At 36.2% G+C, this 24463-nt stretch overlaps 1 protein-coding gene across 1 annotated transcript; it reads left to right on the forward strand.

The window, feature by feature from the left end:
* Nucleotides 1–6: 6 nt before the first annotated feature.
* Nucleotides 7–24369, forward strand: LOC125917481 (YEATS domain-containing protein 2-like). The gene is made up of 4 exons (XM_049623665.1): nt 7–730; nt 11585–11746; nt 16620–16731; nt 22501–24369. The coding sequence occupies exons 1-4, from the start codon at nt 531–533 to the stop codon at nt 22576–22578; spliced, it is 552 nt and encodes a 183-aa protein (XP_049479622.1). The 5' UTR covers nt 7–530; the 3' UTR covers nt 22579–24369.
* The last annotated feature ends 94 nt before the right edge of the window (nt 24370–24463 follow it).

Raw genomic sequence — 24463 nt, forward strand, 5'->3', positions numbered from 1 at the left:
TTAAGTAATCTCTATACCCAATGTGGAGATCAAACTTACAACCCCAAGAATAAGAATCTCATTCTCTACTGACTGAGCCAGCCAGGCATCCCTGTTATCTTCATTTTATTAATGAGGAAATTTTGACAGAGAAGTAATTACACAAAATTTCACATCTGGTAAATGGGAAGAGTCAGGATTTAAACCCTGGCAGTCTATCTCTACAAAGTTTAAGTTGATCATGTCTATGTTATTTCTCATTGAAAAAATTTTGATTATACAAAAGGTTGAAAAGAAAGTAAATTCCATTGACCTTTCCCCATTCCCATTTCCCAGGAGTAACCATTGTAATAGTTTCTTGTGTATCCTTCCATATCCTATTTGCATATACGAAGCAGAGGTGTATGACTGTTAAAAACACACATACATATGGAGTTATAGTGAACAAGCATAAACTATGCAAAAGATCAAGTAAAACTACTCTTTAATGCTCTGAGAGGTACTACAAAGCCAGAGAATGTGGTAATTAAAAAAAAAATCTGAGTTACTCTATGCATACCTTCTGTGATTTTGTGGTTTCTGCCTGTTGGAAATTGTCCACATTGAAAGTAAACATTGATTGTGATTTCTTTCAGGACATTGCTAGTATTACTGGCTCTCATAAAACAGAGCAGCGGAATGCTGATCTTACAGGAGATGAGACTTCACGTCTTTTTGTAAAGAAAACAATAGTAGTGGGCAATGTGTCCAAGTAAGTATCCAATTGAATTCTCCCATTTTCAGCTGTCCATTTATGTTAATACTCTTGCATACTTTTATTATTATAGTATTACTGTAGGAAGAGGCCTTAAGGATTTTTTTTCCCCCAAACTCTTTGTTGTTTTAAAAGTAAACTGAGTCTAAAGACTTGAAACTCTTGCTTCAGGGTGTCTGTTAATCTTTGACATAGAGTAAAATTGTGCTTGGTAAAAATTTCTAAGACCTGAGCTTTTTTTTTTTTTTTTTAAATTTTTATTTTTATTTTTTAATGTTTATTTATTTTTGAGACAGAGAGAGACAGAGCATGAATGGGGGAGGGTCAGAGAGAGGGAGACACAGAATCGGAAGCAGGCTCCAGGCTCTGAGCCATCAGCCCAGAGCCTGATGCGGGGCTCGAACTCACGAACCGTGAGATCGTGACCTGAGCTGAAGTCAGATGCTCAACCGACTGAGCCACCCAGGCGCCCCAAGACATGAGCTTTTATAGAAATGGAGTGTTATTTTTTTTTAAGATTTTATTTCTAAGTAATCTCTACACCCAACGTGGGACTCAAACTCACAACCCCAAGATTAAGAGTCGTGTGCTTCACCACCTGAACCAACCAGGCACCCCATATACAAATGGTGTATTTTATCAAGTTTGTTAGTATGGATAAATTGGAAGAAGTTTTGACTTTTTCTGATCTATGAACTAGTTCTATTTTCAGGGGCCTTAGCTAATGGCTAAAAATATTTGTTGCCCAAATTGAAGTCTTTTAAATTTTTAACAAAAAATTGCAGAGCATGTCTTGAAGACAGAATCTCTCCAAGCTGAGGGGCTAGCTCTTTAACTATGATTATGGTTATATATATGATTATATGTTATATATACTTATATATATGATTATATAAGTATCTCAAGGTGTCTTGTGGGAACACCATCATTTTTGCCAAATATCTAGGAATGGATAGACATAAATCTTCAAATAGTATAAGAATGTTATTTCCTCACAAAGTCTTTATTTGCCCTTCTCCTCCCTCATGAAATATATTTTCCCTATGCTCTCTTGTCATCTTTATCATATAATCATTTTCTGTTTTTATATAATTTTCCCAAATCAGACTGGAATCTCTTTAGGGTAGAAAGTATGTCTTGCTTGTTTTGTACCTTATAGCAGTTGATTTTCAGTAAATATTTGATTGTTGAATAAGTTGATATATTTATGAAAATTGTAATTAGATTCAGTTATTGAAAATAAAGGATTCAGGCAGACAGTAATTATTTTGGGGGGGAAAATCAGATTGGGGGAGAAGTCTTCCAAGCCCCAGTTAATGGATCACAAATAACAAACAAGTACATTAAAGAGTCTCAGGATAATAAAAACAAAGATTTCTAATGGTCTGTGTGATAGTATTTAAATGGAAGCATAAAGGGGCACCTTGGTTGAATGTCCAACTCTTGATTTTGACTCAGGTCATCATCCCAGGGTGGTGGGTCGAGCCCTGCATTGGGCTCCGCACTGAGCGTGGAGCCTGCTTAGGGTTCTCTTTTTCTATCTTCCCTCCCCCTACCTCCTGCCCCTCTCCCGAACTCACTCTCAATAAATAAATAAATTAAATAAATAAATGGAAGCATAAAATATGATTAAGGCAATTAGATTTCTGTTTTATAGATGATATTAGAGTGGGTATGCATTTAGGTAAGGGAACTGATACACCATGTGAAGTGTTAAGAGTTGGGGCTTAACAATAGTACAAGACCAGTCAGCTCAGAAAAGTCCAAAACTGGAAATCTAGATAGACCCACCATTCCACAAGACGACTGGGAGAAACAGTCATTGACATTTCAAACAAGTACATTTAATTTGTACGTTTTTGGGTCTTTTGAAGACCAGCTAGAACTAAAATACTGGTTAACTATGGTTAATTATGGTAGAGAGGGAATGGTTGACATGAGAGTTGTAAAGTCCTTGTTTGTTGTGGAAGAGGGAAAAATTATTGATTTATTTTAGACTTGTTAAGAATGCTTGTTAATCTGAGATAATAACTAAAAGAATAGACATATGTTTTTATTTTATTTATTTTTTAAGGTTTATTTTTGTGAGAGATAGAGCAGGGGAGGGGCAGAGAGAGAGGGAGACAGAGGATTCAAAGCAGGCTCTGTATCAGCAGCAGAGAGCCCAGTGTGGGGCTTGAACTCATGAACTGCAAGATCATGACCTGAGCTGAAGTCTGATGCTTAACGGACTGAGCCATATATATATATGGCTAGTGTGTATATATATATATATATGTGTATATATATATATATATATATATATATATATATATGTGTATATATATATATATATATATATGTGTATATATGGCTAGTATATATATAATTTTTTTTTTTTTTAAAGTAGACTTCATGCCCAGCATGTGAGCCCAACATGTAGCTTGAACTCACGACCCTGAGATCAAGGCCTCAGCTGACATCAAGAGTTGGATGCTTAAGGGCGCCTGGGTGACTCAGTTGATTGAGTGACTGACTTTGGCTCAAGTCATGATCTCGTGGTTTGTGAGTTCGAGCCCTGCATTGGGGTCTGTGCTGACAGCTTGCTCAGAGCCTGGAGACTGTTCTGGATTCTGTCTCCCTTTCTCTCTGCCCCTCCCTCACTCATACTCTGTCTCTGTCTCTCTGAAAAATTAAAAAAAAAAAAAAAAAAAAAAAAATTTAAAGGTTGGACACTTAACTGACTGAGCCACCCAGGCTCCCCTAGAGATTTAAACTTTAAAAGTAGTAAGAGGAAGGTGGGGAAATTGAATGAAAAAAGGGAAAAAAAAACCCTGATTCCATAAGAAGGCAAGCAGGGACAGGAGGAGGGATTTGATGAAGAGAAACAAGGCAAATAGTGTAAAATACTCTAGTAACAACAAATCTAAACATATCAATTATAAAAAATGCCTAGGGATTGTTATCTAGTTAAAAGATACTGTATTGATATAAAATCATCTAAAATTTAGTTCTCTGTTGTTTATCAGTTACACATCTAAATACAGAAAAATTGAAAGTAAGCAAATAAGTGAGATTTAGCTGGCAGATACTAACCAAAAGAAAACTAGTGTAGCATATTAATATCAGGGAGAATAGAATTTAAGACTAAAAGTATTCATAAAGGTAAAGAGTTATTATATAATGTTAAAAAGTTCTATTCAACAGGGTGATATTAAATAACAGTGTACTAGACAATAGTCTTAAAGTATCTAAACCAAAACTGAATCACAGGAGAAGTTTCTAAATGCACTAGTATACTGAGAGATTTTATGCACCTTCTCAGTAATTGGTAGATCAAGCAAAATATCTATATGAATATAAAAGATTTGAACATCAGTTAACAAAGCTTGATCTGATATACACACATAGACTATTGCATGTAATAGTTGAAACATCTTTAAGCATAAGGAACATTTATGAAAATGACCACATAATAAGCCATAAAGTAAGCTCTAACAAATATTGAAGGACTTGTATCATACAGACTGTTTTTGTTTTTTTTTTTTTTTAAGATTTATTTTTAACCAATCTCTACACCCGGCATGGGGCTTGAGCCCAACCCTGAGATCAAGAGTCAGGCTCCACTGACTGAGCCAACCAGGTGCCCCCAGACTACTGTTTTTGATCACTGTTACAGTAAAGTTAGAAATCAGTGACAGTAGGGCGCCTGGGTGGCTCAATTGAGCCTTTGGCTCAGGTCATGATCTTGTGGTTCATGGGTTTGAGCCCCACATCAGGCTCTGTGCTGACAGCTCAGAGTCTGGATACTTGTCTCTGTCTCTTTCTATCCCCCCTCATTGTGTTCTGTCTCTCTTTCTCTCAAAAATAAATGTTGAAAAAGAAAAAAATCAATGATAGTAGGATAACTAGAAAATTTTATGTCTAGCAATTTAAACCACTTCCAAACAATTCATAAGTCAATGAAAAAATCACATTAAAATATTCACAACTAAATACTCAAATAAGAACTTGTAGGATAACACCGGAGGAATATTTAAAGGGAAATGTATAGTCTTAGATGTCTGCAGTAGAGGAAAAGCTTAAAATTAATGAACTAACCATCTCAATTAGAATGATGCAAAGAAATTAGAAAAAAATAAAAACAAAACCCTGTATACACAAACTTGGTGAAATTAAGGAAAAAAGACATAGCTACAAATGATGTACTGTGAGGTAAGAAATAATGCCAACATCTTTATGCCGGTACATTTAAAAATTTAGGTGAAATGGAGAGTTCCTAGAAAAATACTGTTTATGACTCAAGAAAGGAAAAACTTTGAATAGTCTTACAACTACTAAGTAACTTTAATTACTGATTTTTAAAACATTCCGATCACAAAACCAAACCAAACTACTAGGCTTAGATTGCTTTACAGGCTGAGTGAACACATAATTTCAGTTGTATACAAAGTCTTCTGGAGAGGGCACCTGGCTGGCTTAGTTGGTAGAGCATGCAATTTTTGAACTTGGGGTTGTGAGTTCCAGCCCCACGTTGGGTATAGAGATTGCTTAAAAAAAAAAAAAAAAAAGTAACCAGAAAGCCCCCCAAAATCTTCTGAGGATAAAGAGACAACACTTAATCAGGCTATCTTATGAGGATAGCCTAACTTTTTAAATAAAGCCAAACAGTTCACGAGAAAAAGAAAATTATAGGACATTCACAGTTGTGAATAGAAGTGCATAAATACTGAACAAAATCATAAACTGAATTCAGTAAATACAGAAATGATAATACTTCATGATCAAGAAATGCAAGTTTGGATTAACATTAGAAATCAATATAACTTAGCCCGCTGCATTATTAAGGATAACCACAGGCACAGATAAATGTATAGAAGGCTGTGACTGGGGTGCCTGGGTAGCTCAGTTGGTTGAGCGTCCAACTCTTGATTTCAGCTCAGGTCATAGTCCCAGGGTTGTTGGATTTAGCCCTACATCGAGCTCCACACTGAGCATGGGGGATCCTTGGGATTCTTTCTCTCCCTCTGTCCCTCTTCCCTGCTCATGCTTGTGTGTGCGTGCTTGCTCTCTCTCTCTCTCTCTCTCTCTCTCTCTCTCTCTGTCTCTCTGTCTCTCTGTCTCTCTCTCTCAAAAAAAAAAAGGCCATGACAATATTTTCTAACAATGTAATAAGGCCTCATGAAATAAAGGGAGGGCTAAAGATACTAGTTTTACCATGGTCAGGACTTAAGGGGATGGTGTATTTTGGCTTTTCTTAATTTATTTCTTAAAACTTTATTTTGAGAGAAAGAAAAGTGTGAAAGAAGGAGAGAGGCAGAGAGAAGAGAGAATCCCAAGCAGGTTCTGCACTCTCAGCACAGAGTCCAACATGGGGCTCAAACCCACCAATGGGAGATCATGACCTGAGCTGAAACCAAGAGTTGGGTGCTTAACCGACTAAGCCACATAGGCACCCCTGTTTTGTCTTTTAAAAGGCAAGAGACCAGTTGCAAACTTTGTGGCAGCAATGAAGAGTTCAGAGTTGTAGCACTCTGAAACCTAAATGAAATCAGCCCGAAAGCTAGAGAGACCCTAGCCCGGGAATAAAATATGCCAGTTTATTTCTACCTCATTTCTACCTCCACTTGGAAAGGCAAAATTGATTTTTTTTTTAATTGGATGATGATAATCAGAAAATAAAACGAACTTTAAGGGCATGCTCCTTAGAAACCAGAATAAATAAATAAATAAATACTTTTAAAAGATTAACAGCAAAAGATTCACTTTGATTGGTTAGGGGATAGAGCTATTAAATCTTTCTAGAATTAAAAATTTTTTAAGTTAGAATATTTTTTAGGGGAGTGGGAGGTATATGCTTCCAGTTATGGAATGAATAGTCATGAGGATGAAAGGTACAGTGTAGGGAATGTAGTCAGTGGTATTGTAATAGTGTTGTATGATGACAGATGTAGTGAGCATAGCCTAATGTATAGAGGTGTTGAATCACTCACTGTGTAGTATACTGAGACTAATGTAACATATCAGCTATACTTCAATAAAAAAAATGGTCTCAGCCTTATTGACCTATAATTGACAAAATTATATTTAAAGTGTACATTGTAATTTGATATAAGTATACATTTTGAAGGGATTCCTGCCATCAAGTTAATTAACATATCCAGTATCACCTCATGTTTACTTTTTAAATTTTTTTAGCATTTATTTATTTTTGAGAGAGGGAGAGCAAGTGTGAGTGGGGGCTGAGCAGAGAGAGGGAGACAGAGGATCCAAACACAGAGCCCAACGTAGGTCTCAAACTCACAACTATGAGATCATGAACTGAAATCAAGAGTTGGCTGCTTAACCGACTGAGCCACCCAGGTGCCCCATTTTTTTTTTTTTTTTTTAAGATTTTATTTTTAATCTCTACACCCAATGTGGGGCTTGAACTCACAACCTCAAAGAGTCACATGCTCCACTGACTGAGCCAGCCAGGCGCCCCATCACCTCACATACTTATCTTTTTTTTTTTGGGAGTGTGAGAACATTTAAGTTCTTTTCGCTCAGCAAATTCTATAATGTTATCTACTGTAGTTACCATGTTATACATTAGATCTTCAGATCTTATTCATCTCAAAGCTGAAAGTTTGTACCCTTTTACCAAACTTTCTGTATTTCCTCTACCACTAGCCTCTGGTAACCATATTTCTGTTCTGTTTTCACGAGCTTGACTTTTTTAGATTTCATGTGTAAGTGATACTGTGTAGTATTTGTCTTTCTCCATGTTAGTATTTGTTTGGCTTATTTCACTTAGCATAATGCCCTCCAGATCCATCCATGTTCTCACAGATGTCAGAATTCCCTTCTTTCTCATGGCCGAATAATATTCCCTTACACACACACACACACACACACACACACACACACACACACACACACTCAGTTGACCCTTTAGTATTCTTGAGCAATGTGAGGGTTAGGGGCATCAACCTCCCACACAGATGAAAATGCACATAAAACTTTTCACTTCTCAAAAGTAACTACTAGTAGACTGCCGTTGCCTGGAAGCCTTATCGGTGACATAAACGATTGATTAGCACATATCTTGCATGTTACGAGTAATAGAGAAATAAAATAGAGAAAAGAAAATATTAAGAAAATCGTAAAGGGGTGCCTGGCTGGCTCAGTCAGTAGAACATGAGATTCTTGATCTCAGGGTCATGAGTTTAATCCTCATGTTGGATGTAGAGCTTACTTTAAAAGAAAAAATAAAAAGTCATAAGAGAAAATACACTTATGGTATTGTAAAAAAATGACATGTAAGTGGACCTGCACAGTTCAAAGCCATGTTGTGCAAGGATTAACTGTATGTATATGTGTATACATCTTTGTCCATTCACATCTTTATTCAATCATATGTTAACGGACATGTATGTTTCCATATCTTGGCTATTGTAAATAATGCTGCTGTGAACATGGGAATGCAAATAGCACTTTGATAACCCATTTTCATTGTCTTTGCATATATACACAGCAATGTGGCAGTTTTTTAAATTTTTTTGAGGAACCTTCATATTGTTTTCCATAGTAGCTATACCAATTTATGTTCCCACCAATAATGCACAAAGATTCCCTTTTCTCCATGTTCTTGCTAACACTTGCTATCTCATATTTTTGATGATAGCCATTCTAACAGGTATAAGGTGATAACTCATTTTAATGTGCATTTTTCTCATGATTAGTGATGTTGACCACCTGTTTATGTACCTGTTGACCATTTGTATGTTTTGTTTGGAAAAACGTGTATTTAGTTCCTCTGCCCATTTTTAAATAGATTTTTATGACTTTTTTTTTCTATTCAATTGTGTGTGAGTTCTTTATATATTTTCAGTATTAACCTTTTGTCAGATAAATGATTTGCAAATATTTTTTCTCATTCCTCATTTGCCTTTTCATTTTGCTGGTGGTGTCCTTTCCTGTGCAGAAACTTGTTTATTTGCTTTTGTTGCCTGTGCTTTCAGCGTCAGATCCAAAAAATCATTTCCCAGACCTGTCATGGAGCTTGCCCCTGTAACCTTTCTTCTTACCCTTAAAAGTTTTCTTCTAGGAGTTTTATGGTTTCAGGTCTTTTTTTTTTTTTTTTTTTTAAATGGTTTCAGGTCCTAAATTTAAGTCATACATCTGTTTTGAGTTGATTTTTATATGTGGTATAGGATAGGGGTCTAGTTTCATTCTTTTGTATGTAGTTGTCCCATTTTCCCAACACCATTTATTAAAGAGACTGTCCTTTCCCTATTGTATATCTTAGCGCCTTTGTCATAAATTAATTGACCATATATGCATGCGCTTATTTCTGTGCTCTCTTCTAGTCCATTTATCTATGTGTCTGTTTGTATGCCAAACCGTAGCGTTTTATTACTATAACTTTTTAATATAGTTTGAAACCAGGAAGTATGATGCCTTCTTCTTTTTTTTTTTTTTTTTTTAATCAGAAAAGAGACTATTTGGGGGTCTTTTATGATTCCATACAGATTTTAGGATTGTTTTTTCTATTTCTGTGAAGAATACTGTTGGGATTTTGATAGAGATTTCATTGAATCTGTAAGATTGCTTTGGGTAGTATGAACATTTTAACAATATTCTTCCAGTCCATGTGCATAGAGTATCTTTTTATTTATTGTCTTCAGTTGTTTTCATCAGTGTCTTGTAGTTTTCAGTGTACAGGCCTTTCATCTTAGTTAAATTTATTGCTAAGTATTTTATTGTTTTTGATGCAATTATAAATGGGATTATTTTCTTAATTCTCTTATAGTTTGTTGTTAGTGTATAGAGACACAATTGACTTTCTATGTCGACTTTATATCCTACAAACTTACTGAATTTATTACTTTTAACAGTTTTTAGGTGGAGTCTTTAGGGTTTTCTGTATTTAATATCCCATTCAGATAGAGACAGTTTTACTTCTTCTTTTGCAGTCTGAATACTTTTTATTTCTTTTTCTTGCCTAATTGCTCTGGCTAGAACTTCCAGTACTATGTTGAATAAAAGTTGTGAGAGTAGGTATCTTTGTCTTGTCCTTGATTTTAGTTCGAGTAAGAGCTTTTAATTTTTCACCATTGTGATGTTAGCTGTGGGCTTGTCATATGTGGCCTTTATTGGAGGTATGTCCCCTCTATACCCAATTTGTTGAGAGTTTTTTCAAGAATAGCTGTTGAATTTTGTCAAGTGCTTCCTCTGCATCTGTTGAGATGATCATAGGATTTTTATCTTTCATTTTGTTAATGTAGTTTATCACACTGATTGATCTGCAGATGTTGCATCCCTGGAATAAATACCACTTGATCATGGTGTATGATCTTTTAATGTACTGTTGAATTCTGTTTGCTAATATTTTGTTCAGGATGTTTTCATCTATGTTTATCAGGGATATTGGCCTGTAATTTCTTGTAGTGTTGTCTGTGTTTGGTATCAGGGTAATGCTAACTTTGTAAAATGAATTTGTAAGTGTCCCCTCTTCTTGTATTTTTTTGGAAAAGTTTGAGAAGGATTGGTGTCAATTCTTCAAATATTTGGTAGAAGTCACCGTTTAAGTCATCTGATCCTGGAATTTTCTTTGTTGGGAGGTTTCTGACTACTGATTTCAGTCTCCTTACTAGTAATTGTTTTATTCAGATTTTCTATTTCTTTATGCTTCAGTCTTGGTAGCATGTATGTTTCTAGGAATTTATCCATTTCTTCTAGGTTGTCCAGTTTGTTGGTATTTAATTGCTCATAGTTTTTTTTAAAAAAACATTTTGTTTATTTTTAAGATTTTATTAAAAAAATTTTTTTAATGTTTATTTTTGAGAGAGAGAGAGACAAAGTACAAGTGGGGGAGGGGCAGAGAGAGAATGAGACACAGAATTTGAAGCAGGCTCCAGGCTCTGAGCTGTCAGCACAGAGCCCAATGTGGGGCTTGAACTGACAAGCTGTGATCTCATGACCTGAGCCAAAGTTGGACCAACCTACCGAACCACCCAGGCATGCCCCTTAAGATTTTATTTTTAAATAATTTCTACGTGCAATGTGGGGCTCAAACTCACAACCCCAAGATCAAGAGTTGTATGCTCTACCAACTGAGCCAGCCAGGTGCCCATATAGTTGTTCATAGTTTTATGATCCTTTGTATTTGTGTGGTATTAGTTGTTTGTTTGTTTGTTTTTTTTTCTTAAGTTTATTTTTTTGAGAGAGCTCACAAGCAGGGGAGAGCCAGAGAGAGAATCCCGAGCAGGTTCCACACTGCCAGCACAGAGCCCGACATGGGACTCAAACTCGCGAACTATGAGATCGCGACCTTAGCAAAACCAAGAGTCAGACACTTAACTGACTGAGCCATCCACGAGCTGTGTGCTATTAGTTGTAACAGCTCCTCTTTATTTATAATTTTATTTGAGTCCTTTCTCTTTTTTCTTGGTAAGTCTAGCCAAGGGTTTGTCTATTTTGTTTACCTTTAAAAAAAAAAATAGCTCTTTTTGTCTCCATTTCTTCTGTTTCCCCTCTCATCTTTATTATTTCCTTCTTTCTATTAACTTTGAGCTTTGTTCATTCTTTTGAGATCTTTCTTAATGTAGGCATTTATTGCTATAAATCTCCTTCTTAAAACCTGCTGTATCCCTTAGGTTTTGATATGTTGTATTTCCATTTTCAGTTAAGATATTTTTTGATTTCTCTTGGATTTCTTCTTTGACTCATTGATTGTTCAGTAGCATGTTCTTTAATCTCCGTATATTTATGAATTCCCAGTTGTTTTCTTATAATTGATTTTTAATCTTGTTTTAAGTAGGAGTTAAATGTTTTGCTAGGTTTTTGAAGGAAAAAAGAATTCAGGCTTCTTTCTTTTTTCTCCTCCAGGTACATACCTCCTGATAAGAGAGAAGAAAATGACCAGTCAACCCACAAGTGGATGGTATATGTCCGAGGGTCTCGTAGAGAACCCAGCATTAATCATTTTGTCAAGAAAGTTTGGTTCTTTCTTCATCCCAGCTATAAACCAAATGACCTTGTGGAAGTTAGGTAAGCACAATTAAGTTATTTAATTTAGGAATTACAGATTTACTGATGTGGAAGAAGAGTGTTTTTACTTGAGAAAATTCCCTTTAATTATTATTAATAATTTACTTAGTTTTGGCTTTTAGTCACAATGTAGTTTTAATTGTGGTTCCTTCATGCAGATTATTGTCTCTCTGTAAAGGCACTATTTCCTCCTGTCAGAATTACATTAGTGGATTCTCCTCCTTCTGGAAATAGCTGAACTTATTTATGTAGATACAGATGAAATGTAAAAGTTTCCTGTTTTTTATATCATAATATAATAGTATTAAACATAGGATTCTAACATTACAGAAATATTTAATTTTCAAAGTTCCCATGATTTCAGCCTCTCAGAAGTAACCCCAGTGATATTTTTCCTACATATATTAACCTAGTACAGTTTGTTATTGTTGGTATTATTATTTCACGAAGATGGATTGATTTTATATGTATACTATTCTGAAATTTGTTTCATTTAGGTATTCTTTACATCTTTATGTGATGTTGCATATCACATATACATTCATTGTGTGAATGTATTGTAGAAGTGGTTTTGGTTTATTATCAGTGAAATTTATATCCTTATCTCTCTTCAGAACTTCTCTCCACTCCTGACTCTTAAACAGAACATGGCTGGGGCGCCTGGGTGGCTCAATCCATTGGGCATCCAACTTGGGCTCAGGTCATGACCTCACAGTTCAGGAGTTCAAGCCCCGCATCAGGCTCTGTGCTGACAGCTCGGAGCCTGGAGCCTGCTTCGGATTCTGTGTCTCTCTCTCTACCTGCCCCTCCCCCCGCTTGCTCTCTGTCTCTCAAAAAAAAATTAAACTAAATAAAATAGAACATGGCTCTCTCCTAAGAACACTGCTTCTGAGAACAACTTTCAAACAACAGTTGTTTTTTCTCTCTTATACCATGTGCCGTTAGGTCCAGGGGTGGGGTGTGTGTCTTTCTTGCACATATTTGTGGCTTCTAGATCATCTTTTCCCCTTTTCTGCCTAAAAGCCCTCAGCTCCTTTGGAGCATTGTATCGTCCTCCTTGTTGGCAGACATCTACTAATTTCCCAGTTACTCCCTTCTTTCAAAGACAGTTTTAGCCAATGTCCTGATGTTTCCTGTTGATGTCATTCTCAAGGACTTTGACGTGGAAGTAGACAGCTCACCCAGAACCCTAATTTCTAAGTTCATTGATTTCCTCACTTTTTAAATGAGGTTATTATGATACTGGTATACTGTAGAATATAGGCTGAGTAAGGAGAGAAGGAAATTATATAAAGAGCAGTGAGAGGTAGTGAAAATTGGTATGGGTAAGAAGTGGAATTCCCAGTGGGTTCAAAAAATAGTTGGATTAGGAATGGAGCTGGAAAGATAGGAATTGATAGATGGTCAGAAGGGAAAATACTTGGAAATGGGATTTTTATTTTCTTCATATGGATGATAGTTGTCCCAGTATCAATGATCCATCTTTTCCTTACATTTTTTAAAGATTTTATTATTTTTAAAAAGTTTATTTTGAGAGAGAGCAAGAACATGAGTGGGGGAGGGGCAGGGAGAGGAAGAATCCCAAACAGACTCCACGTTGTCAGCACAGAGCCCGATGCAGGGCTCAATCCCATGGATTGTGAGATCACAACCTGACCCAAAATCAGGAGTCGGACATTTAACCGACTGAGCCACCCAGGCACCCCAGCATATATCCTGGATTTAATTGTACCTCTCCCTGTTCTTTACATGGATCTTAAGATGTTTTTCACATCAGGTGTCTAAAGTAATTTGATGAGTAGGGGAGACTCTTGGGGTTAATCTTCCCTGTAGCTCATAAGCAAATGTGTGTTTCTCATGTACTCTGAATTTGCTCATCACAGTACATTACTTGTAGATTCTGCTAAGAAGCATCTTTTTGACATTTGGTTCAGTTACCACGACCATCCTTAGCCAGCTTCCTAAAGGCTCTGATAGTAAACTTTGCTTTTAGGTACAAGATAGTCACTAAATGCATTCTAGGTCCAGGACTTGATGCAGGGATTGCAAAGATGAAGAACACATGGTTCCTTCCTTTGAGAAGTTTAGTAGAGTATTCTGGTCCTAGTACATGAGTGACTAAAGTTCGTTGTATCTGTTTCATTTAGCTTGAATATAGGAGCTCTCTAGAGCTACACTGTCTAATATGACGCACCTAAGTAATTTAAAATTTTCTAATTGCCACATTGAAAAGTAAAAACCAAAAAAGTGAAACCAGGTCATTTCACATGGTAATTCAGTCTTAGGCTGTTTTATTAGAGGTAGAGCAGACTTGCTCTACCCTGCATTCTGACAATATCTAGCCATGGTGTTATGCCTCTGGGAGGAGAGTCGTCTGAACAGTAAGGAGATCTCACACCACAGGGATGTGGACAACTAGCAGTTAAAGTGTGGGCCCTGGAGTTTGTTGCCTGAGTTTGAATCTCAGCTCTACTGCATATTTGCTGTGTGACCTTGGGGAAGTTAGTTATTCAACCTCACTGTGTCTCAGAAGGGACATTTCGTAGTGTGATTGTGAAGATTAGATAAGTTAATAGATACGAAGGGCTTAAAACAGTGATTGGGTCATAGTAAATATTTAAGTGTCTGCTGCTGTTGCAGGGAATAGAATGTGTTCATCTTAAAAAGAGAAACTTAGGGGATGTTTCAGGGTTTTTGAAGGTCATGTGGAGGAAGAATTTGTGATTGCAAAAGGCATATAGTAGATCTAACATGTAGGAGAAAGGTGAAATATTTTTATAATGGAACTGTTCAGAAATGTGGTAGAGAATCTCATTAAGTAATGAGTTTTAGGTCACTAGAAGTGACCTTGGAAGACTGGTTGACCATTTGAATTAATTACTTGGACAAGGAGTTGTACTCCATGCTGTATATATCTAGTAAAGCCATTTTTTTTTTTTTAACCCAGTATTCTCTGAGTTTTCCTTCTTGGTCATTGATACATTTCACCTTCTGTGAGGAATCCAGAAATAAAAAAGTCTGTTTGAGGGAAGCAGTCTTTTTGTGTGTGAGATACGTGTATCTTTTGAAGTTTAACATTTCTATAGGTGATGTCTGTTGGTAAGTGTTAGGTTCCTTTTTTTGCTTCCAAAAATATGGTTAGGGAGAAATTTCCTGTTAAAAGCATTGTTCCTTTTTCCTGGCCCTCTATGCTGTTTGTCTGTCTTCTCTGACAGCAGTCCTTCCTGTTCATTCATGAGAGTTTAGCCAATGTACATAAATTGAGGAACACCGCTAATTTGCAATATCTGTTGTAAGAGAAATTCAGCATACAAACAATATAATTGATGTATTGAAAAATGAATTTAGGCTATCTACTTAGCTTTAATGGAATTTAAATGACCAAACATGTCATCAATAAAACTTTAATTATTATTCTTACATTCACCATGCCTTGGCCCTACTTCATCCCTTTTCAAATTACTGTATCAAGTCAATCTTCTCATTTGACCCTAAACTTAAAAAAAAAATTTTTTTTTAATGTTTTATTTTTTATATTTGAGAGAGAGACAGAGAGACAGTGAGTAGGAGAGGGGCAGAGAGACAGAGACAGAATCTGAAGCAGGCTCCAAGCTGTCAGCACAGAGCCCGACGTAGGGCTCAAACACACGAACCACGAGATAATGACCTGAGCTGAAGTTGGATGCTTAACCGACTGAACCACCCAGACGCCCTGACCGTAAACTTTTTAATTTCTGTCTGGACCTATACCAACATCATAGCTACTTTACTTACTATAACTCACCTGGTGTTCAACTGGTTTCTCCCACCCAGGACACTCTAGTTTTCTTTCTCTCTGTTTTATAACATAGCTATTGCTTTTTCTCCCTTCCATCCTACTCTCGTACTCGTGGATTTTTCCTGACTTGAGCTTTCCTGGTAGCCTTGTGCTTGGTAATTCACATCCGTTGTTAGACTCCTTTCAGGTTGTGTTCTTGGACTCAGCCCTTACTGAATTCATGTCTCTTCTTAGTTTTTGAAAAGCACATCCAGCTGAATGTTTCTTCCTCCCTGTCATCTTGGCATCTTCTCTCATTATAGTAATTCCAAGGTAGTGATTCATAATGAACATTTTCACTTTAAAGCATTCTCTCTCCCCTGTTAAACCATATTATTTTTGAGTACATGAAGTTCTCTCAGTTAAGTTTAAAGTATTTTTATGTGGAAAATTCCAAACATATTTAAAAGTAGAGTATCTTGAACCCTTATATACCCAGCATCAATTAATAATTTGCTAGTTGTTTTTTCACCAACTTTCCTTTTTGTTTCTTTCACAAATTCTGTTTTGACTAAAAATTCTCTAATCCAGTTAACATTCACACACATTTCTCTCTATCCACTAAAATCATAATCACTGGGGAAGATCATATTGTGAACATAAGATCTTTTAAATCAGGTTAGTGGATAGTTTCAAATAAATTGTCACTTTCAGATGAGCATTTGTGATCTATTGTTTTTGCCAGAGTGGAGGAATAAATATGAGTGTCTGGGGTAAGGAACATATACCTCACAGCCTGTGTCTGTCAAGTAGCAGGCAAAGATTCTGGCTTCTAATGTATGATATCCAACAAATCACCTTGAATCACTGTGAAAATAATGATATTGGATTATATACTATAAATATCTCTATTCAGTAATTAAAAGTTTAATGTAGGTTTGAGTTCAGTTTTTCTTTTAGCATCTTAGCAAAATTCATATTGATTTAGCTTCAAATGAGGAAATGTAAACGATAGTAAGAGGCTCTGAATTTCTGACTTACCAATACGAGAAAATTTTCCTGTCTAGAATGAGAGACTGACTGTGGCTTAATGTGTTAATACCTGCTTTTCCCTAGAGAGCCTCCTTTTCACCTCACCAGAAGAGGCTGGGGCGAGTTTCCTGTTAGAGTTCAAGTTCACTTTAAAGACAGCCAGAACAAACGGATAGATATCATACATAATCTGAAGGTATTGTAACAAAACATTGTTCCCCAGAAGTGAATTACCTCCTTTTTTTTTTTTTTTTTTTTTTTAAAAAATAGAGTGTGAGCTGGGGGGAGGGGGGGACAGAGGGGCGGGGGGTGGGGAGAGAGAGAATATCTTAAGCAGTCCCATAACCTTGGGATCATGACCTGAGATGAAATCAGGAGTTGGATGCTCAATCAACTGAGCCACCCAGGCACCCCTGAAGTTCCTCTTTGTGTCTGGTTACTTAAAGCAATGGGTTAGGCCTCCTGAGAGAAGTAGCTAAGGACAGTGGAAGCAGGGTTAATATTTTTGATTGTGTGATGCATACTGCTACAAGACTCCTTTGTTCCCTGAAGGTTGGGGGAGCAGTTGCACTACAGCAGAATGTATGTTCTTTAAAAAGATGAACTGGTCAGAGAATCAGAAGACTTGAGTCTCTGATCAAAGCTCACTGTTACTGTGTTACCTGAGACTAAGTGACTGAAATCTTTAAAAAATCTATGGGGTGCCTAGATGGCTTGACTGATTAAGCATCCAACTTTTGATTTTGGCTCAGGTCATGATCTCCTGGTTTGTTAGATCAAGTCCCATGTCAGGCTTTGCACTGAGCATGGAGCCTGCTTGGGATTCTCTCTTTCTCTCTCTCTCTTACACAATAAATAAACATTTAAAAAAACCTATTTACTTTTTTGTAAAATGAGGCAAATAATAAGCCTGTTTATCTCATAAGGATATAGAATAGAATATGTTTATCTTGGAAGCATTAAGACAGGAGTGAACATATTTTAGAAAGTTGAAAGTACTGTACAAAGTTGTAATTTCGTATTTTAAGAAATCCCTTATTAATATATCCACATGGTTTATTATGCAGCCATTTTAAGTTATATATTATGACGTGTTTTCTATACCTGGGGAAAAACTACCAACTCTGGCAAGTGAAAAGCACAGGGTATAATATGTATGTATAGTATGAAGTCAACTGTGATTTTAAATAGGTGGAAAAAACACAAAAGAAATATACCAAAATGTTGGAGTAATTGTAGTATGACATTGTGGGCAATTTCTCCTGCCCTTATTTTCTATTTTTTGTTTTTGTCTTTTTCTAATTTTATATAATAAGCATGTTTAACTTTTATGATTGGAAGACCATTTTTTAAAATGTTTTCCTAGTTCCTCTATGTAGTCTCATGTAGATTTTCTCTACATAAGATAAAATTCTAATATTAAACTTCTCCCAAAGCACCCTTACTTTGTGGTTTACCACATTATTCCCATTACTGGCTCCCAAAATTGAACTAAATGAATGTCGGTACATCTGCAGAATTCCCTTTGTTCTACGAATACAACTTTTTCTTTCTCTCTTTTTTTTTTTAAATGCTTGTTTATTTTTGAGAGCAAGAGAGACAGAGTGTGAGCTGGGGAGGGGCAGAGAGAGAGGGAGACACAGAATCTGAAGCAGCTCCAGGCTTCAAGCTGTCAGCACAGAGCCTGATGTGGGGCTTAAACTCACAAACTGTGAGATGAGATCATGACCAGAGCCAAAGTTGGACACTTAACTGGCTGAGCCACCCAGGTGCCTTACAAATACAACTTTTTCAACCTTAAGGCTAAAATTTGCTCTCCATTGGTGACAGCACTGTTAAACTTTGTGTTTAAGTTATATCTGAGAGATTACTATAAGATTAGATTGCATTATAACCTAGCAGAGGAACTGGAATGGAATCAAGCACATACAGCCACTTTGTTCAGAGGGGCAAGATTAGAGGAAGGTCTAAAATAGTTGCTTTCCTTTTATCTTATTTTAAGCACTGCACATACTAATCTTACATTGCACTGGGCCCAGCCCTAATTTCTAAAATATAAGGAATTATTTACATAGTTCTTATACTATTATATTGTCCGTATCACTTAGAGGTCCTGATGGAAGTTTGAGACACAGTTTTTGTTTTGTATTATTTTATTTTATTTTATTTTATTTTATTTTATTTTATTTTATTTTGATGTTTTCATTTATTTAAAAAAATTTTTTTTCTTAATGTTTATTTATTTTTGACAGAGAGAGAGAGAGAGAGAGCGCATGAGCAGAAGAGGGGCAGAGAGAGAGGGGGGGAGACACAGAATCTGAAGCAGGCTTCAGGCTCTGAGCTGTCAGCACGGAGCTCAGTGCAGGGCTCGAACTTGTGAACCATGAGATTATGACCTGGGCCAAAGTCGGATGCTCAACCAACTGAGCCACCCAGGTGCCCCAAGACACAGTGTTTTTAAAAGGACAGTATTTAAGTTTTTTTATCGGCTTTTCTGGAAAGCTTAATTTTATTATTATGTATTGATAGGCCTTCAGGCCTTAAACACTGTGTTGTGACCATGTGATCTTTGTACTGGAGTATTTTCCCTTTTATTGCTGTGTTAAATCTCAGAGCCATCTTGGATTCTCCCCTCTTTGTTCTAAATATTTGTTCAGTTGCAGACTATTATTCTTTCTTCATCATCTTTCTTAGATTCTACCCTTCTCCTTTCCTGCTCTTGCTTAGGCTATTATTCTAATGTCTCCTGATTAAGTTCTTTAATTCTAATCTGTCTCCTTTACCCTAAATCCATTCTGAGCACCATCAGATTAGTCTTCCTGAAATAGGAAAACCATTATGCTGTTCCTCTCTGAGAAACCTTCATTGAATTCCCTTTACTCAAGTTCAGACTTCCCTGACTCTTCAGGGCTCTTCACATTTTGACTCAACACACTTTTTTCCTACATTATCTCACACTAATGCCCTGCATGGACATCCTACTCCAGCCAGGTCAGTTATTCACATCCCAGAAATGCCCTGGGCCTTCTTCTCTTGTGTTTGTTTGTTTGTTTGTTTGTTTTGTTTGTTTTTAATAATGCCTGTTTGAATTCTTAACATTCTTCAAGTTCAGATTCCTATGTAACTTTTCCTGACTAAACCCATAGTGATCTCTCTGTATTTTGAAATGCTGCTGGAATGCTTAACAATCTATATTTGATACTGTAATAATTACATTAAGTACTAAGTACTCAAGTATTAGAGGTATGTAAAATTTGAAGTTCCCAGAATCTATGAAATTCCCACATCCTGAATCCCTGATGAACCATCACCATGGAGCACAGTAATTCCCAAAACAACCCTTTTATCCATTTTGTAAATAAACTTTTGGAAGATTCTTCCATAAATTTAACTAAAACTGTCTTTTTTTTTTTTTGTAAAAAAAAACAACAAAAAACCTTGATCTTATTTGTCCTAGTTTGATTTCTAGAATAGCACAGGACAGGACTTTGTGTTGTTTTATAAGAATCCTAAAAATGTTTAATGACGGCCTTCATGGCTCTTCTTAAATCCTTTCCAGGCAGAACCTATTCTTCTTTTTTTTTTTTTTTTTCCTTAACATTTATTTATTTATTTATTTGTTTATTTATAAATTTTTTTTTTTAACGCTTATTTATTTTTGAGACAGAGACAGAGCATGCACGGGGGAGGGTCAGAGAGAGGGAGACACAGAATCTGAAACAGGCTCTAGGCTCTGAGCTGTCAGCACAGAGCCTGACGTGGGGCTCGAACTCACAGACTGTGAGATCATGACCTGAGCCGAAGTCGGCCGCTTAACTGAGCCACCCAGGCGCCCCAACATTTATTTATTTTTGAAAGAGAGAGAGACAGAGCATGAGCAGGGGAGGGGCAGAGAGAGAGGGAGACACAGAATCCAAAGCAGGCTCCAGGCTCTAAGTTGTCAGCACAGAGTCCAACGCAGGGCTCAAACCCATGAACCACGAGATCATGACCTGTGTTGAAGTTGGACGCTTAACCAACTGAGCCACCCAGGCGCCCCCAGGCAGAACCTATTCTTGTAACATTCCTTGTACTTTCTAGTACAAGTACAAAACTAGTGCTTTCTAGTTTCTCTTGCCATTTGGATAACAGTTCTAGGTTATCAATGTCTCTCATAAAGTATGGTCCCAAGAGTGAAACATAGGCCACTACAGATTACAGCAAGACTATTATTTCCATGCTGTGGAGAATATGAACATAAACTAAACAAAATAGGAACAAAAAAGGAACAAAAACTAAAAAAAAAAAAAAAAAAGAAAGAAAATGGGCATAGCCTAAAATTGCCCACATCATTAAAAAGAAAATTTTTTTAATGTTTATTTTTTGAGAGCGAGAGAGAAAGAGAGCACAAATAGGTGAGGTCCAGAGAGAGGAAGACACAGAATCCAAAGCAGGCTCCAGGCTCTGAGCTATCAGCACAGAGCCAGATGCAGGGCTCGAACCCATGAACTATGAGATCATGACCTGAGCCGAACAAAGTTGGACACCTCACCAACTGAGTCACCCAGGCGCCCCGCCCACCTCCTTTTAACAGTCATACTGTTGGCTAAGGTTTAAGTATTAAAATTCTAGATCTCTTCCATGGAACGAGTGTGAATTCACCCTGCATTGCCTTTTTTGTTACGAAACTAGTTCTCATGACTGAGTTGTCATGTCTGTGTTGGCTGCTAAGGACCTTAGCCAGAACTTGAAATGTACTTTTTGCAAGTCTTAGAGTTTTCTATTTACTGATTAGTAAATCATCTTTCCTTTTTACCAAACTTAATAGTTTTCCCCCATTGATCTTACTGTGTAATGTTTATATTGATAAGCTCCACAAATCCTCTTTTTTTTTTTTTTTTTTTATGTTTTTTTCTTTTTTTTGGTGAGGATGGAGGTTTGAGTGCTTTATTGCAAAAAGCAAAAATGCTGTTGAGGAACAAATTGTTTATGCTAAGCAAAAACTTTTTCTGATTTTTATCTTTATTGAAATACAGTTGACATACAGTGTTATATTAGTTATAGGTATACAGCATAGTGATTTGACAATTCTATACGAAACTCAGTAAATGTAGTCACTGTACAAAGTTACTACAGTATTATCAACTGTATTCCCCATGCTGTACTTTTCATCTCTGTGACTTACATAACAGGAAGATTGTACCTCTTAATCTCCTTCACTTATTTTGCCCAACACCTTACCCCTGTCCTCTCTGGCAAACACCAGTTTGTTCTCTGTATTTGTAGGTCTGGTTCTGGTTTTTGTTTGTTCATTTGTTTTGGTTTTTAGATTCTACACATCAGTGAAATCCTATAGTATTTGTCTTTCTCTGCCTGACTTACTTCACTTAGCATAATAGCCTCTAGGTCCATCCATACTGATGCAGATGGCAAGATTTCATTCTTTTTTATGGCTAAGTAATTGTGTGTGTGTGTGTACAGATTATTTTTTTAAAGTGATAGTATAAATAAAATACAGGAATAAGAACTGAGCCTTTTTGTATGTAGGTGTAAAGTTTGTTTATGTTACATTTTTTACATCATCTTTGTAAACACCATCTAAATGGCTAGAATACTTCACAGTTGATGGTTCAGGATTTACTTAAGCATTCCTCTATAGCTGGACTTTTATGTCTCCAGTTCATGGCTATAGTAAACACCATTTTGTGTAAAACTTCCTCCATTTTTAGATAGTGCTTAGAATGTTTTTAGAAGTATATAGTTTATATTAAAGGTATAATAACTATATGATTGAGGTTGTTTTTATTAATTTTACTCATCCCTCCAATTCAGAGGGTTTTTATCGAAGTGATGAATAGATATATTATGAAAAAATAGATCCTATGTTACGAAGACTTGTGGTGAAAGGGGTTTTAGATGAGATTGTATCCTAAGATTTATAAGTAAGCTTAGTGAAACTTTACACTCTTCTTTTGTCTTTCAATAGCTGGATAGAACTTACACTGGCCTGCAGACTCTTGGAGCAGAGACGGTAGGTTTTTCCTGCAGTATTATTTGGGAATAAGTAGAATGAAAATTGATCTTCATTTTTAACTGGAAAAAAACGAGTGCTGAATTTTTTAAAGAGTTTTTCTTCTCCCTTTTTAAATAAAAAAAAATGATTAAAATGCACATAAAGTATCATTTTAACAATGTTTAATTGTACAGTTAAGAGGTATTAAATATACTCACATTTTTGTGCATGTATTGCTATCATGCATCTCCAGAACTCTTTTCCTCTTGGAAAACTGAAACTATCCCCATTTACAGTAACCATTCCCCTTTCCTTTCAACCCCTGGCAAACACCCTTCTACTTTGGGTCTCTGTGAAGTTTTGACTACTCTAGGCATCATATAAGTGGAATTATGCAGTCTTCTTTTTTTTTTTTTTTTTTTTGATTGGCACATTTTACTTAGCGAAATGTTCTCAAGGTTCATCTGTGTTGTGGCGTGCATCACAATTTTCTTCCTAAAAAAGGCTGAATAATATTCCATTGTATGTATATACGTTTTGTTTATCCAGTGATCTGTTAATGAACACTTGAGTTGCTTACATCTTTTGGTTATTTGAATAATCCTGCTAAGAACATGGGTGTATAGATATCTGTTTGAGTCTATGCTTTCAGTTCTTTTGGGTACATACCCAAGACAGTGGAATTGCTAGATCATATGGTAGCTCTATTTTTTTTTTTTTTTGAAGATTTTATTTTTTAAAGAAATCTCTATACCTAGCATGGGGCTTGAACCTACAGTCCCAAGATAAGTAGCTGTACACTCCACTGACTAAGCCAGCCAGGTGCCGCATGGTAGCTCTATTTTTAATTATTGAGGGACAGCCACAGTCTTTCTATAGCAGCTGTACCATTTTACATTCCCACAAACAGTGCACAATGGTTCCAGTTTCTCCACCTGTTTTCCAGCACTTATTTTCTATTATTTTGATAGTGGCCAAACTAATGAGTGTGAGGTGGTATTTCATTGTGGTTTTGATTTGCATTTTCCTAATGATTATTGATGTTGAGTATCTTTTCATGTGTTTATTGGCTGCTTGTATATGTTCTCTGGAGAAATGTCTAGTCAGATCCTTTGCTTATTTTTGAATCAGGTGTTTGGTTTTTCGTTTTTGAGTTTTAGGAGTTCTCTCTGTATTCTTGATATTAATCTCTCATCAGATCATTCTGTGTATTATTACCTATTCACTCTGTTGATCGTGTCCTTTGATGCACAGAAGTTTTTAATTTTGATGCAGTCCAGTGATTCTCTTTTTTCTTTTGTTGCCTGTGCTTTTTATATCATATCCAAGAAGTCATTGCCAAATCCAGTGTCATGAAGCTTTGCCCTTATATTTTCTTCTAAGTGTTTTACTGTTTTGGGTCTTCTGTTTGGGTCTTTGATCCATTTTGAGTTAATTTTTGTATATGGTGTGAGGTAAAGGTCTTCTTTCATTCTAATGCGTGTGGATATCCAGTTTTCCCAGAACTATTTGTTGAAAAGACTGTCCTTTTCCCAGTGGTCTTGGCATTCTTGTCAAAAATAATTTGGCCATACATATGAGGTGGCATTTTATTCCAGTGGTCTATGTGTCTTCTCGATCCTAGTACCACATGGTTTTGATTACTATAGTTTTGTAATAATAAGTTTTAAAGTCTGGAAATGAGACCTCCAACTTGGTTCTTCTTCCCCATGCCCTTCCTTCCACTTGTTTTGTTGTTGGTAGTGTTCATGCTATATCAGCAGTAGCCATTATAGTTAGAATTAGCCAATTAAACCTTATTCTGTTTAGGGAAATGTGCTCTGTTGTATCAAAAGGTACTTATTGAGCATGTACTCTATAGGAGACATTGGTCCTGGTAATGGGGATACAGAGAGATAGCTGCTGTTCTTAAAGAGTTATATTCTTGATAGTGTTG

Source organism: Panthera uncia, unplaced genomic scaffold, assembly GCF_023721935.1.
Source record: "Panthera uncia isolate 11264 unplaced genomic scaffold, Puncia_PCG_1.0 HiC_scaffold_1915, whole genome shotgun sequence".
In the NCBI taxonomy this organism is placed as follows: Eukaryota; Metazoa; Chordata; class Mammalia; order Carnivora; family Felidae; genus Panthera; species Panthera uncia.